We start from the raw sequence: 13602 nt of genomic DNA on the forward strand, positions 1-13602 counted from the left end.
AGATTGTCAGGTTCTTTCTTGCCTTAACTTCGGGAGTGAGAAAAGCCTGTGCAGTGCTGCAACGTTTACCATCTTTCATTGTTCCTTGGAGATAATTAAATCGATCCTATATAAACAGAAATATTTGTACCTATAAGTGTTTATGTTGGGAAATAGTGTGATTTTAGCAATGGGATAAAAAATACTGCTATTTCATATTATGGATCAAATGACGTCATTTTGATTTATATGCAAAAAACATATATGTTTGATCCCAGAGTATCTTTCGTCCAATTCATTTTATGGTGGACGTGATGTTAATGATGGATAATATGTGGTATCGTGGTTACAATTACGTTACATAACGAATCGTGTGAATAGATTAATGCAACTATGAAATGTAAGAGCATATGTAGCCTACTTACTCTGTCATCGGAGTCATTCAAGTCCTTTATTGCGAAACCAACTTCTCCAGCTGCGGTGTGAAAATACGACATGTCAAGTCATGCTGTGTGGTAACACACACAGAGAAACAGACATTTACATTCACAGACATTTTACACATACACATACACCTACCTACCTACCTACATACATACTTACCTACCTACCTACCTACATACATACATACAGTACATACATACATAGACAGACAGACAGACATACATACATACATACACACATACAGACAGACAGACAGATATACATACATACATACATACATACATAAATACATACATACATACATACAGACATACAGACATACATGCATATATCTTTTGTGGTTTGTTGATTTTTGGTAAAATTATAATAGCATGTATCTACCTCCTTTTACAAGCATATCAGCAAACTTGCACCGAGGGAGTATGTCCGACACGGTCAGTGGTCCTCCTGTGTTGTGATAGGGAGTCTTCAGATACTCTTCACTGTTGAACAAAATGATATTCCTAAATTACGTGATAATTCAGTAAAATGAACGAATATTTATCAAACTTTGATTAGTTGATTGATCACCGGAGTATTGACTAATTATTTAAAATAGCCCTATGCAATAACTCAATTGATTGATGCATCTTGTTGATGGCTAAACAATACTCACTTAGTGTTGTTTTCTGATTTCAGAAAATACGGCAAAACTTCATCATAACTCCATCCCTTTGCTCCAAGCCTGGCCCAAGAATCGAAATCTCCTTTAGAACCCCGGATGTACTGCATGAAATTGATACTACTGGAACCACCAAGAACCTATAGAATATGATTCCCAAAGTGAAGTGCACGACTTTAAATAAGTTTTAATATCAAAACCGATCGTCCATTAATATATCCATACACAACATACAGTGTAACTGCAGCTGCCCTTTAATAGAAACTAGGAACTTTGCAAAGTCTCCAGAGGGCGTCCTTCAGTGCAAGCTTGTGGTTGAACTTGTCACCTCCTTTGTTCTTTCTCCCTTCGCAAAAGTAGTTCATTTGTTTATCTTTTTCTTCGGTCACTTTACATTCCTATATTGTTTCGGTAGGGAGCAATTACGTTACTATGCGAGAATCGACAGGTGTATTATACAAAATATGTAAACATTGGCCGAGGTAACCTTGTCTTCGAAACTTGGTCAAAGGTCACGCATATTTACGGCGTGTTTCTGTATACCTCCGCACATTCGCCACGAGACAGCGTGCTGCAGTGAAGTAAGAAGACACTTGTCTAACTTCATTCAAAAACTTCGTTCAAATGCACGTCAATCTCAACTAGTTTATTGTCTCAAGGTCTCAAGGTCGCCACCGAGGTAATTATCACAGATTTATCGTTTCAGATTGATGTTGTAGTTTTTCCTCAGTGTATCTTTTGTGTAGCTGTACACTTGTAGTCTTTTGCTTTGTCTATTCGACACTGTATTACGTAATCAAGACATCTTTTTATGTATTCTATTCTCGTATCATATTTTGCAGTTTTTACGACCATTGCGGTTTCAATTACCATTTCGATTGCATCGACCATTATGTCTACACATACGATACTATGGTAACTGCTGTTACAACAATGATGTGTATGATCCTACAGTGATGTATGGCTGTAATGCTCTTCGTTAATGACTCGAAATAAAACCGTAATAACTGTATAAAGAAACTCGTCCAGACTTATTCATTCGATGAGACTTTGTTGGCACAGTAAAAACTCGAGACCTACGTAACCTATCTTCGCAACTCGATGACAATTGAATGTTCCTGGTGCAAGATACTGGAATCTCATACTGTGCTGTATATTGTCATCAGTAACGTCCTGCTTCACCTTTTAAAGGCTGATCCTGGTCAGAGATAAATTCCATTCGTCAGAAGACTTTGGTGTGACATACCTTGCAAGAGACTTCATCTAGAAGAGACAGTTGTGTGTGTAGTGGACATATTTTCAACAAGTGACAATAACCGAAAATTCTATCTCCTTGGAAACCGAGAACGAGAGACTCAATCTGTGGACACATTTAACTGTCAAACTGTCAGTTTTGTGCTTCCTTGTGTACATGTATATTTATGTATAATATACTTCGATTTCAGGTTTGTTTTGGCCAATGTGTTACTGTTATACAACACATCAGCTTGTCACCTTTGTCGATCTTTGCATACAACGGTTAGTCTCACTATTGAAACTCATATGGGTTTTATTGCATACTTTTAAACTGTTTGTTAGTAAGGCCCTGTCAGTAATTTGCTTGTGTTGTCACGCCTGCCTTGACTTTGTTGTGGGGTAAATTATTTCAGGGAATTTCAGTCATTGATCTTGTTCCAGCTCTCTTGTTTTTCTTGTATACACTAGCTAGGGTCAAGGATGTTGGAACAAAATATTGAAACACCAATTGCGGATGATCAAGGTGAGGTCATTAATGAGTCCACAGTAGAACTTACAACTAGAGATGACCAAGGTAATGATGATTGTGAGCCCACAGTAGGCTTACGCAGATCGAAAAGAGTGTCCAAGCTTACTGAGAAGGCAAGAGAAGGTAAGTTGGATGATCTTGAAATTCAATTGCACCATGCACTCGATCATTTGTTACCGCGTGTGACAGAACCTGAACTTATGGCTCAGATGTCCATCGACTTACTTAATATTTTGATAAGAGAGGTGGAGACCGAGCGTGTCGAAATACTCAAGATTCATGATAAGATGCGAGCTATATCAGTCACCCCTTTGACAGACACAGTCCAGGCTGTGGATCGCATGAACAGCTATGTAGATCGGACTATCATTCGTGCACAGCGTCTCATAAAGCAAGCTGACATGCAAAGCATGGTATCGATTGGTTCCTTATTTTCGTATGCTAAGCCTATAAGCTCTGTTTGTTCAGCGTCAACCGCACGATCTAAAGGGTCCAACACTTCATCTATGCGCAGAGATGCTGCTGTTAGAGCAGCTGCTCTTCAGGCAGAACTTGAAGCCAGGGAAGAAGAAGCAGCGCATGAGGAGGAGCTGAATCAACTCGAACTTGCCGAAAGAAAACGTCGTGCTGAGGCAGAAGCAGAGATGGAAAGCAAGATGAGAGAACTGGATAGGCAGAAAATAAAGAGAGAACTTCATATTGAAAAGGCCAAGCTTGCAGTCTATGAGAGAGAGGAGATGTTTGATGGCCTCCCAGTCACTGTGACATCCCCTCATCCTATGTCGTTATTGGCACCACCACCTGTTGTGAAGACAGAACCAAGCAGTCCACATGCTGCTTCTAGGTTTCCTGTGTCTGAAACAATGGCAAGGAGACCTGCTGTAAAAACAGAACAAAGCGGTCTACCTACTGTATCTAATGTTCCTTTGCCTGAAACAATGACAAAGAGACCTGTCGTGAAAACAGAACTGAGCAACCCACCTGTGGTCGACCCATTGAAGTTTGAGGAACAAAAACAGGTACGAAAACCACAAGACTATGTACTGCATCCCTCAGCCAAGGAATTTCGTCCAGCTGTAAGTGATGATTTGAGAGCGTTAACAGAGGCTTTGACAGCATCTGTGACAATGAGTCGACTACCTGCACCTGAGCCGTCGGTATTCATGGGAGACCCACTGACTTACCCAGATTGGATATCATCATTTTCAACTCTGATAGAGTCTCGGAGTATACCACCACCTGAAAGAATTCATTATCTGAAAAGGTATTTAGGTGGCCAAGCCAGAGAGGCTGTAACAGGTTGTTTTCTCCTTAGAAGTGAAAGGGCCTATGAAGAAGCTAAATCTGTTCTTGAGAAGAGATATGGAAGTCCTTTTGTAGTGACAGAAGCCTTCAGAGATAAGCTCGATTCATGGCCGAAGATTTCTGGCAAAGATAGCCAAGCATTACAACGGTTTGCTGACTTTCTTGTACAATGTCTTGCAGCTATGAGAGACCTAGCAGGCATGGAAGTGTTGAATGATGTTCGAGAGAACAGAAAGTTACTTCAGAAATTGCCGGATTGGCTTGTAAATAGATGGAGTCGTGTGGTTGCCAAGATAAAGAAATCTACATGTGCTTACCCTCCATTTGAAACATTCGTGTATTTCATACAAGAGGAAGCAGAGATTGCCTGTGACCCAGCAACTTCAATTGGATCTTTGAAAAGTGAGAAGGATCACAAACAGACTTCAGATGCGACACCCAGGAAGCGCAAGCAAGGAGGACATACTTTATCGACCAAAGCAAAACCAGTAGCAGGTGGCCAGAACTGCCTTTTCTGCAAGAAGGGTGGACACGTAATTCAAGAATGTCGCACATTCACGGCAAAACCTATGATGGAGAAACAGGACTTCGTAAAAAAGGGCGGTTACTGTTTCGGTTGCTTGAATACTGGCCATATGTCCAAGAAATGTCCAAATCGTAGTACGTGCAAGAAATGCAGTAAGAGACATCCCACATGCTTGCATAGTGAAGAAAGGATTAACATATCCAAATATTCGAAGTCATCTGAGCGGGAAACTCATGGATCCACTAATGTATCAGACCAAGAATTAGAAAAGGAGACTGAAGTAAAGGCAGCTGGTTGCCACACTGTTGCACGCCCACAAGAAAACCTGATCTCGTCAATGATTGTTCCAGTATGGATCTCCAGTCACGAGGATCCAGGCAGAGAAATATTGGTGTATGCGTTACTTGACACACAGTCAGATACTACGTTTGTGCTAGACCACACTGGTGAACAGCTAAGGACAAAGTCTGAGCCAGTCAGCCTTCGACTAACCACCATGACTTCATGTGAACGAGCTGTCGCTTGTCGAAAGTATCCAAATCTTAGAGTTCGCGGATTTGACTCAAATGTATTAGTCACATTGCCTACGGCATATTCTCGAGAGTATATACCGGTAGAGGAATCACACATACCCACTCCGGAGATCGCAAGTAAGTGGCCACATCTTAAAGAAATTGCCCATCTAATACACCCTCTACAGAAGTGTGAGGTAGGTTTGTTAATTGGTTATGATTGTCCACAAGCCCTGGCACCTCGTAACTGCATCGCAGGCACGGGCAATCAGCCTTTCGCAGTAAAGACAGACCTTGGATGGAGCATCGTGGGACAGTTGGTACGACCAAATGACAGTGAAGATGTCTTTGGTTTAACTCATCGACTACTTACCAAGGTAATTCCGGATTGTGTGCAGGCAAGTGTGAGTATCATTGGAGATGAACAGAAATATCGTGAAGGACAGCACCCTCCATCAGAAGTTTGCTATGCTTTTAAGACCTCTGCTAGGGAGCAAGTTTTCAATCCCTCAGATGTAGTGAAGATACTTGAGTCGGACTTCAAGGAAAGTCAAGAAGAAGAAATTACTATGTCTCAGGAAGACATCCGTTTCTTGAACATCATCCAAAATAGCATTGATAAGGGAGGTGATGGTTTTTACACTATGCCCCTACCATTCAAACAGGATAAACCAATGCTTCCTAATAACAAGTCAATGGCAGAACAACGTCTGCGGTACCTGAAGCGTCGCTTCAAGTCTGACCCCAAGTACCTAAACGACTACAGAAAGTTTATGCAAGATGTAATTGCAGTAGGAGATGCAGAATTAGTTGACGACCAGGAGCAGAAAGATGGATGTGTATGGTACATACCTCATCATGGGGTATACCACCCCAAAAAGCCGGACAAAATCCGTGTTGTATTTGACTGCAGTGCTAGATACAAGGGGACCAGTCTCAATGATCATTTACTGCAAGGTCCAGACCAGATAAATCCTCTTGTTGGTGTTCTCTGTCGATTCCGGAAGGAAAGGATTGCTATCATGTGTGATATCGAACGGATGTTCCACAGGTTTCGAGTCAAAGAAGAAGATAGAAACTACCTCCAATTCCTCTGGTGGAAGGGAGGCAATATAGATACTGACCCAGTTGTATACCGGATGAATGTTCACCTTTTCGGTGCAGTATCCTCACCAGGTTGTGCTAACTACGGCTTGAAACAAGTGGCTAAAGATAATCCTCAGTATGGAGAGAAGGCAGTGTATTTCGTTTCTAGAAATTTCTACGTGGATGACGGGCTAGAAAGTGTCCAAACAGATTCAGAGGCCATTAAGCTCATACAGGATGTTCGCAACCTTTGTTCAAAGGGAAATCTTCGTTTACACAAGTTCATCTCGAATGATAGGACCACTATGGAATCTGTACCTGCTACAGAACGTGCTAAGGACGTCAAGGATTTGGACCTTTCTTTCAGTGAACTACCTGTGGAAAGAGCCCTCGGAATTAATTGGTGTGTGGAGTCGGACTCCTTCCAATTTCGTCCCGTGTTAAAGGACCACCCCCCTACACGTCGTGGAATACTCTCCACCGTAGCATCCGTATTCGATCCACTTGGATTTCTCGCTCCCTTCGTACTTCAGGGCAAACGCATCTTGCAAGAGATGTGCAAAAAGGGAACAAACTGGGATGAGACTCTGCCTAATGAGCTACGACCAAAGTGGGAGTCATGGCTTTCTGAGATTCCTAAGTTAGGTGACCTGAAAATCAGAAGATGTTACAAGCCAGAAGGTTTTAAAGACTTGAAGAAAGTCGAACTTCACCATTTTTCTGACGCCAGCCAGACAGGCTATGGGCAAAGTTCATATCTCAGGCTAATCGACACTCAGGATAATGTTCATTGTTCTCTCGTATTGGGAAAGGCGAGAGTAGTTCCTCTCAGACCCATAACCATACCCAGGTTGGAACTTCAGGCTGCAGTTGTATCCATTCAAGTCAGCAACTTCCTAAACAAAGAATTGGACTACCAAAATATTGAAAACTACTATTGGACTGATTCGAAGGTAGTAATCGGCTATATTAGAAATGATGCTCGTCGCTTCCACATATATGTAGCCAATCGCATACAAAGAATCAAACAGTCGTCTCTACCTGAGCAATGGCATTATGTGCGTTCTGAAGATAATCCAGCAGATCATGCATCTCGTGGGCTTGGAGTGAAAGGTTTGGAAAGGTCCAACTGGTTCAGTGGACCCTCCTTCCTATGGGAAACAGAAGTTCCATTCTCCAACAACTTAGACTTAAATGTACTAACAGATGACCCAGAGCTGAAGAGCACAAGATGCCTGGTCACTACCTCATCAGCAACCTTGCCAGTGCTTAGCCGGTTGAAACACTTCTCAGACTGGACAAGAGCCGTAACTGCAATCACTGCATTACAACAATACATATCCAGGAAAAGGAACCAAACGACAATCACTCCTGGAGAGGCTAGACAGAAAGCAACCCTGACAATCGTAAAGTGGGCACAGCAAGAGGTCTTTGCTGAAGAAATAGACTCCTTGAAACATCCCACTAAGTCAGTTCAAATGAAAAGTAGCCTATCCCCACTGAATCCATATTTAGATGATCAGCAAGTGCTGAGAGTTGGAGGAAGATTGGACAGATCAACTATGACTGAGCAAGTTAAGCATCCCATGATCCTTCCTAGAAAGAGTCATGTAACTACGCTGATTATTAGATGGTGTCATGAAAGAGTGGCCCACCAAGGACGTGGAATAACCATAAACAAACTAAGGTCAAGTGGATTCTGGGTAGTAAACTGCAGCGCAGCTGTTACAACTTGCATATTCAGATGTATTGAATGCAGAAAGCTTAGAGGGAAAGCAAACACCCAGAGGATGGCAGATCTCCCCAAAGATCGTTTAGAGCCCTCCCCACCATTCACATACTGTGGAATGGACTGTTTTGGTCCTTTCTTGATCAAAGAACGTCGGAGTGAGGTGAAACGGTATGGCGTTATCTTCACCTGCTTAGCACTTCGTGCCATCCATACAGAAGTTGTGGAAGAGATGTCAACAGATGCATTTTTGAATTGTCTACGTTCCTTTATCGCTATCAGAGGACCCGTGAGGCACATACGATGTGACAGAGGTTCCAACTTTGTTGGGGCTAAAAATGAGCTTCAACATGGTCTACAAAATCTTGATGAAGGAAAGATTAAGGATGCACTGTCAAAGCATCAGTGCGATTTTGTCTTCAATTCACCAGCATCCAGCCACATGGGTGGCATCTGGGAACGTCAAATCAGATCAGTAAGGAATGTTCTTCAAGGAATACTGGATCTAGCCGGAACCAGACTGAACACATCATCCATCCGAACATTCTTATACGAAGCCATGGCCATTGTTAACAGCAGGCCTTTGACAGTTCAAAACTTGAATGATCCCACTGGACCTTCACCACTTACCCCAAATCAACTCTTGACCATGAAGTCGGATATTGTCCTGCCGCCACCAGGTAACTTCGTTCGGGAGGATCTTTATGCTAGAAAAAGATGGCGTGCAGTTCAGTACCTTGCCAACACATTCTGGACAAGATGGCGGAAAGAGTACCTGCTGAATCTTCAATCCAGACAAAAATGGCGAGAGACTAAGAGAAACATCCAGGTAGGTGACATAGTACTTCTCAAAGAAGAAGACACCATCAGAAGTCAGTGGAGACTAGCTAAGGTAACAGAGACCATTCATGATGAAGATGGCCTTGTACGCCGAGTGAAAATCCTTATGGGTGACCCAAACCTCTCAAAACAAGGTAAGAGAATAAGTAAATTAACCTTTCTAGAAAGACCAATTCACAAGCTTGTTTTGCTCGTTGAAAATACTGATGAAGACAGTAAATAAGGTGAGTTTAACCCTTTATGGGTGGGAGCTGGAACTTAGTGATTGTACTGATAATTTTCCTGTTTTGGCAATTCCTCCCTTTGTTGTAGTGTTTTTGGTATGAAAATCATACTGATTTTGGGTGGGAGTGTAACTGCAGCTGCCCTTTAATAGAAACTAGGAACTTTGCAAAGTCTCCAGAGGGCGTCCTTCAGTGCAAGCTTGTGGTTGAACTTGTCACCTCCTTTGTTCTTTCTCCCTTCGCAAAAGTAGTTCATTTGTTTATCTTTTTCTTCGGTCACTTTACATTCCTATATTGTTTCGGTAGGGAGCAATTACGTTACTATGCGAGAATCGACAGGTGTATTATACAAAATATGTAAACATTGGCCGAGGTAACCTTGTCTTCGAAACTTGGTCAAAGGTCACGCATATTTACGGCGTGTTTCTGTATACCTCCGCACATTCGCCACGAGACAGCGTGCTGCAGTGAAGTAAGAAGACACTTGTCTAACTTCATTCAAAAACTTCGTTCAAATGCACGTCAATCTCAACTAGTTTATTGTCTCAAGGTCTCAAGGTCGCCACCGAGGTAATTATCACAGATTTATCGTTTCAGATTGATGTTGTAGTTTTTCCTCAGTGTATCTTTTGTGTAGCTGTACACTTGTAGTCTTTTGCTTTGTCTATTCGACACTGTATTACGTAATCAAGACATCTTTTTATGTATTCTATTCTCGTATCATATTTTGCAGTTTTTACGACCATTGCGGTTTCAATTACCATTTCGATTGCATCGACCATTATGTCTACACATACGATACTATGGTAACTGCTGTTACAACAATGATGTGTATGATCCTACAGTGATGTATGGCTGTAATGCTCTTCGTTAATGACTCGAAATAAAACCGTAATAACTGTATAAAGAAACTCGTCCAGACTTATTCATTCGATGAGACTTTGTTGGCACATACAGAACATAAACACGCGGTAACAACTAAGACGTGACATAGAAATACGAAGTAACGTGTATGTCGAAATCATCTAGTAGGTTTTCATCGAAGATAACTTGATCCTTGAAGAAACGGAACTATTTTTGAAGTCGTTACTTACCTTGCCTTTATTCCACAGACAACGCCGTTCTTTTAATCCCAAGCAGGCATGTTCCTGTGGAACAGTCTGCAATATAATAGTAAATAGAGATACATGCAATATAGAGATACATGCAATATAATCGCATCGCTATCTCGTCTGGATTCTATTCCACAGTTTGTTGAACTATAAAGGGAAATACATAAAGTTACCTATTTAGGGAGGCCTCTGTAATTAGATGACGTTGTGCATGTGTTTCCATAATGCGGTGATCAGATTGCCTTAGCAGTGAGAAAGGCTAATTGGGCGAACTTGTATGAAGACGTGTTCAAAATTGAAGTGAAGTGAAGTAAAGTGAAGTGGTATCCTTTTCGATTTCGATTTGATCCAGAGTAAAAGACCATAAAGTGAGTGATTCTTTTCAAAAATTTATACTCTTGTTTACTACACGTTGCTATGTTTAATTTTAATGGTGTCATTCTGAATATGTAGTGTACACTTCGTGGTGGTTGTATTATATGTATTAAGAGTTGTGAGCTAGCAAAGGTCCCCATGCGAAATGAATTCAAATGATTGGTAGACAATAACACGACAAGTGGCACGGCGCGAAAAACGTGCCCACTCTATGATGAGATGTCCGAGTTGCCCTTGAATCAACCAGCAGTTTTGATGGTGTTTCTGGCTAGCAACATGGACACAGACCAGGATTTTGATATATAATAGAATGTGAGTTAGCTATGACCTGGTTAACATTATCAAGGACGTTTATTTGCATGACAATCGCCTGACTTCAAACCTAGGATCGGATGTTAAGGTCAGAGTAATAGGTGTGACGATTGGTGTCAAAGTAGATCCAGTGAAATAATTGTAGCACTGTAAAATAAATATAGGACTATAATTGAACCATCAACATCACGATTGTGGAGGCTGGCTCAATGTAAATTATGCAGTAAGTTCGAAGCATGCAATGTTGAGTGGTGGCCAGTCTACATTAGGGTTAAGGATTTTGGAAGACTAGCCTGAAATAGGGTTAGCCTCAATACAAAATGGGACCATTCTCGCAAACCGGAGCTGTTATTTCTTCCGCTACACTTCGAAATAAAGTGGGACGGAAAGAACGGTGCCGTAAAACAGGCCGTGGTTTGCGACATTGAATGGGACAATCCTTTCACGTCATTACAACATATGGTGTTTCCAGATCCATTTCATAATGCAGTGATTTACAAAATTAAAAGTTGGTCTAAAGTGGGGATATATTGTTAGAATACATTGGTCTAAGTGAGGTATGGAGTTCAGCACCAAAGCGAATCACTCCACCAATCCACAAGGGGGAGTGGGTCGAACTGTACATGTAGTACAATACTATTGACACTAATATGCATATATATGATGAACCCACGTTACAGCCAGTGATATCTAGAGAAAGGAACGTAAGTGGCAACTGACCTTATACATCCAATCAACTTCGGTGCCTTGTAAACTCAAGAGTTGAAGTGGAATATGAATGGCAGGTTTTGTATCTTCAGGACCTGCTTCTATCAATAACACGCTTGTGTTCTCATCTTCCGACAGACGGTTTGCCAGGACGCATCCTGCACTTCCAGCTCCGATTATAATATAGTCGTATTTCTTTTCGTTTTCCTCTGCCATGATTAACAATCACGAACGATCATACACGTACACCAGTTGAACTACTGAGAATGTTAATGAGCCTCCTCTTGAATGTGAACCGTGGACTCACCTATCGAACTGTTGCATTTGCGAACTGGGTCGGTGTAACAAGGTCCTCTGCCAAAATTAACCATAACGCACATGTACAATACACGTTCTGCACTTAGACTACTTACTGACTGTTTATGAGCCTCCAGTTAAATCTGGGCTCCACAAGCGCAACACATTGTTGTCTTTGCGAATAGAGTCAATGTTACAGTGCCAAGGTCATATAGAAATGACAAACACCAGTGCATTGACCTCAGCGCCTCTTGAATGAATAACTTTAGAGAGTCCGAAGGTAAAGTTGTCATTGGCAGTAAACAGTGTCTGTACAAAAACACCAAGCATATTGATCGTATATGGGAAGGCACTTCAACTTTGGTCTAATAAAAAAAATCGTGTGTTACGATTACGCTCAATATACGCGCAATATATTGTCATATAAAAACGCAACGGTAAAGTATAAATTTGTGTATAAGTTTTACATATGTGATGTCCCCCCTTTATTCAATGCCTAAGAGTTTTGTTCAATACGCCTCAGACCACTATCATAGTAAAATTGCTGTCTGAGCAAAATCTTACATATTGATATAGCCTTTACAACTGATGCGAGCCCATTTTTTACCAATATAATTAACCAATTTGCAATTGTATAAAAGATAAATTATATATATATATATATATTATATGACATTTCAATACATTCTCTTATTATTCCTTGTAGGAAAGGGAGGGTCTAATTAGTTGTTTTAAAACTATCTGAGTCCGTTCCTTTTTATAATCTTAGAAATTACTCAATTCTGGGCTTGCTGATCAGTTTGAATCAGCTTTTAAAGAACAGAAAAAAATATTAATTTGTTACACATCAGATAAAGGAAAGATACTAGGCAAAAGCAACAACTATGTCTAAATTATATACAAAGAGTGAAACCAGTAGTTAGTCTGTGAATATGACCTAGGAGGCTGTTTAGTCCGCTGATTACAGATAGATTTTTAATTCTCTCTTGAAATAACTTGTGCTGCGATGTTTAGGATGTTGATGGAGATGGTATTCCAAACTCTGTTACCCTCATACTTACTAAGTAAAACCTCTTTGTGCCACACCTCTTGTATTAACAAGCTTATCTGAGAAGGGAAATCGTCTTTAGCCATGGTCATTTCCTTAATCTTCTTGGGCTCTAGAGTCCGTGAATCGTCAACTGAACCGTGTGCCAACATGGCCAACATGGGGCCCGAAATGGCGCCTCTTAAGAACTAACTTCATACACTAAGCGCCCACGGAGTTGGCATGAAGTTCGACGTTTATGCTGCTCTTTCAGTGAAGCTGTCCTTGTAAAAGGTGTGCTCAGACGTAATTCACCATTAAAGGTGTATTTTCATGATGTTAAAAAAGATAAGTAAGTTCTGTATGTTTAGCCTTCAACTAATCCGTGGCACAGTCTTTTGCGAATCATATGTGAACTAATTGAACATCGTGTAACACTCGCTATTATGTTATATCTCGACACACAATTTTTTCGACAATTTATTGAATGTAAACCTTTCTTAGAGTTATGATCTTAGTGGGTCACTTGCAGATCTTTACGTCTATGAAACCAGGGTACAACAAAACCTTCAAAATTCACACGAGATCGGACATTAGGAAATTTTCATTGATGCATAGGAGTGTTCACCACTGGAATAACCTATCAATTAACAATATAGTGAACGCACCAGTCCAGGACCTATGAAAGACAACTAGACAA

General features: G+C 41.0%; 1 protein-coding gene across 1 annotated transcript in view; it reads right to left on the reverse strand.

Moving 5' to 3' along the window:
• The window catches only part of LOC144435342 (alcohol dehydrogenase [acceptor]-like), a 17724-nt gene extending 5930 nt beyond the window's left edge, over nt 1–11794 (reverse strand). Inside the window, exons 1-6 of the mRNA XM_078123938.1 lie at nt 11591–11794; nt 10166–10231; nt 1079–1224; nt 805–905; nt 405–454; nt 1–106 (exon numbers count right to left, since the gene is read on the reverse strand). The exon at nt 1–106 is cut by the window's left edge and continues 23 nt beyond it. Of these exons, the coding sequence (XP_077980064.1) occupies nt 1–106; nt 405–454; nt 805–905; nt 1079–1224; nt 10166–10231; nt 11591–11794 (673 nt within the window). The remainder of the gene's footprint in view (nt 107–404; nt 455–804; nt 906–1078; nt 1225–10165; nt 10232–11590) is intronic.
• Nucleotides 11795–13602: the final 1808 nt, after the last annotated feature.

Source organism: Glandiceps talaboti, chromosome 5 (assembly GCF_964340395.1).
Source record: "Glandiceps talaboti chromosome 5, keGlaTala1.1, whole genome shotgun sequence".
NCBI classification, from domain to species: domain Eukaryota; kingdom Metazoa; phylum Hemichordata; class Enteropneusta; family Spengelidae; genus Glandiceps; species Glandiceps talaboti.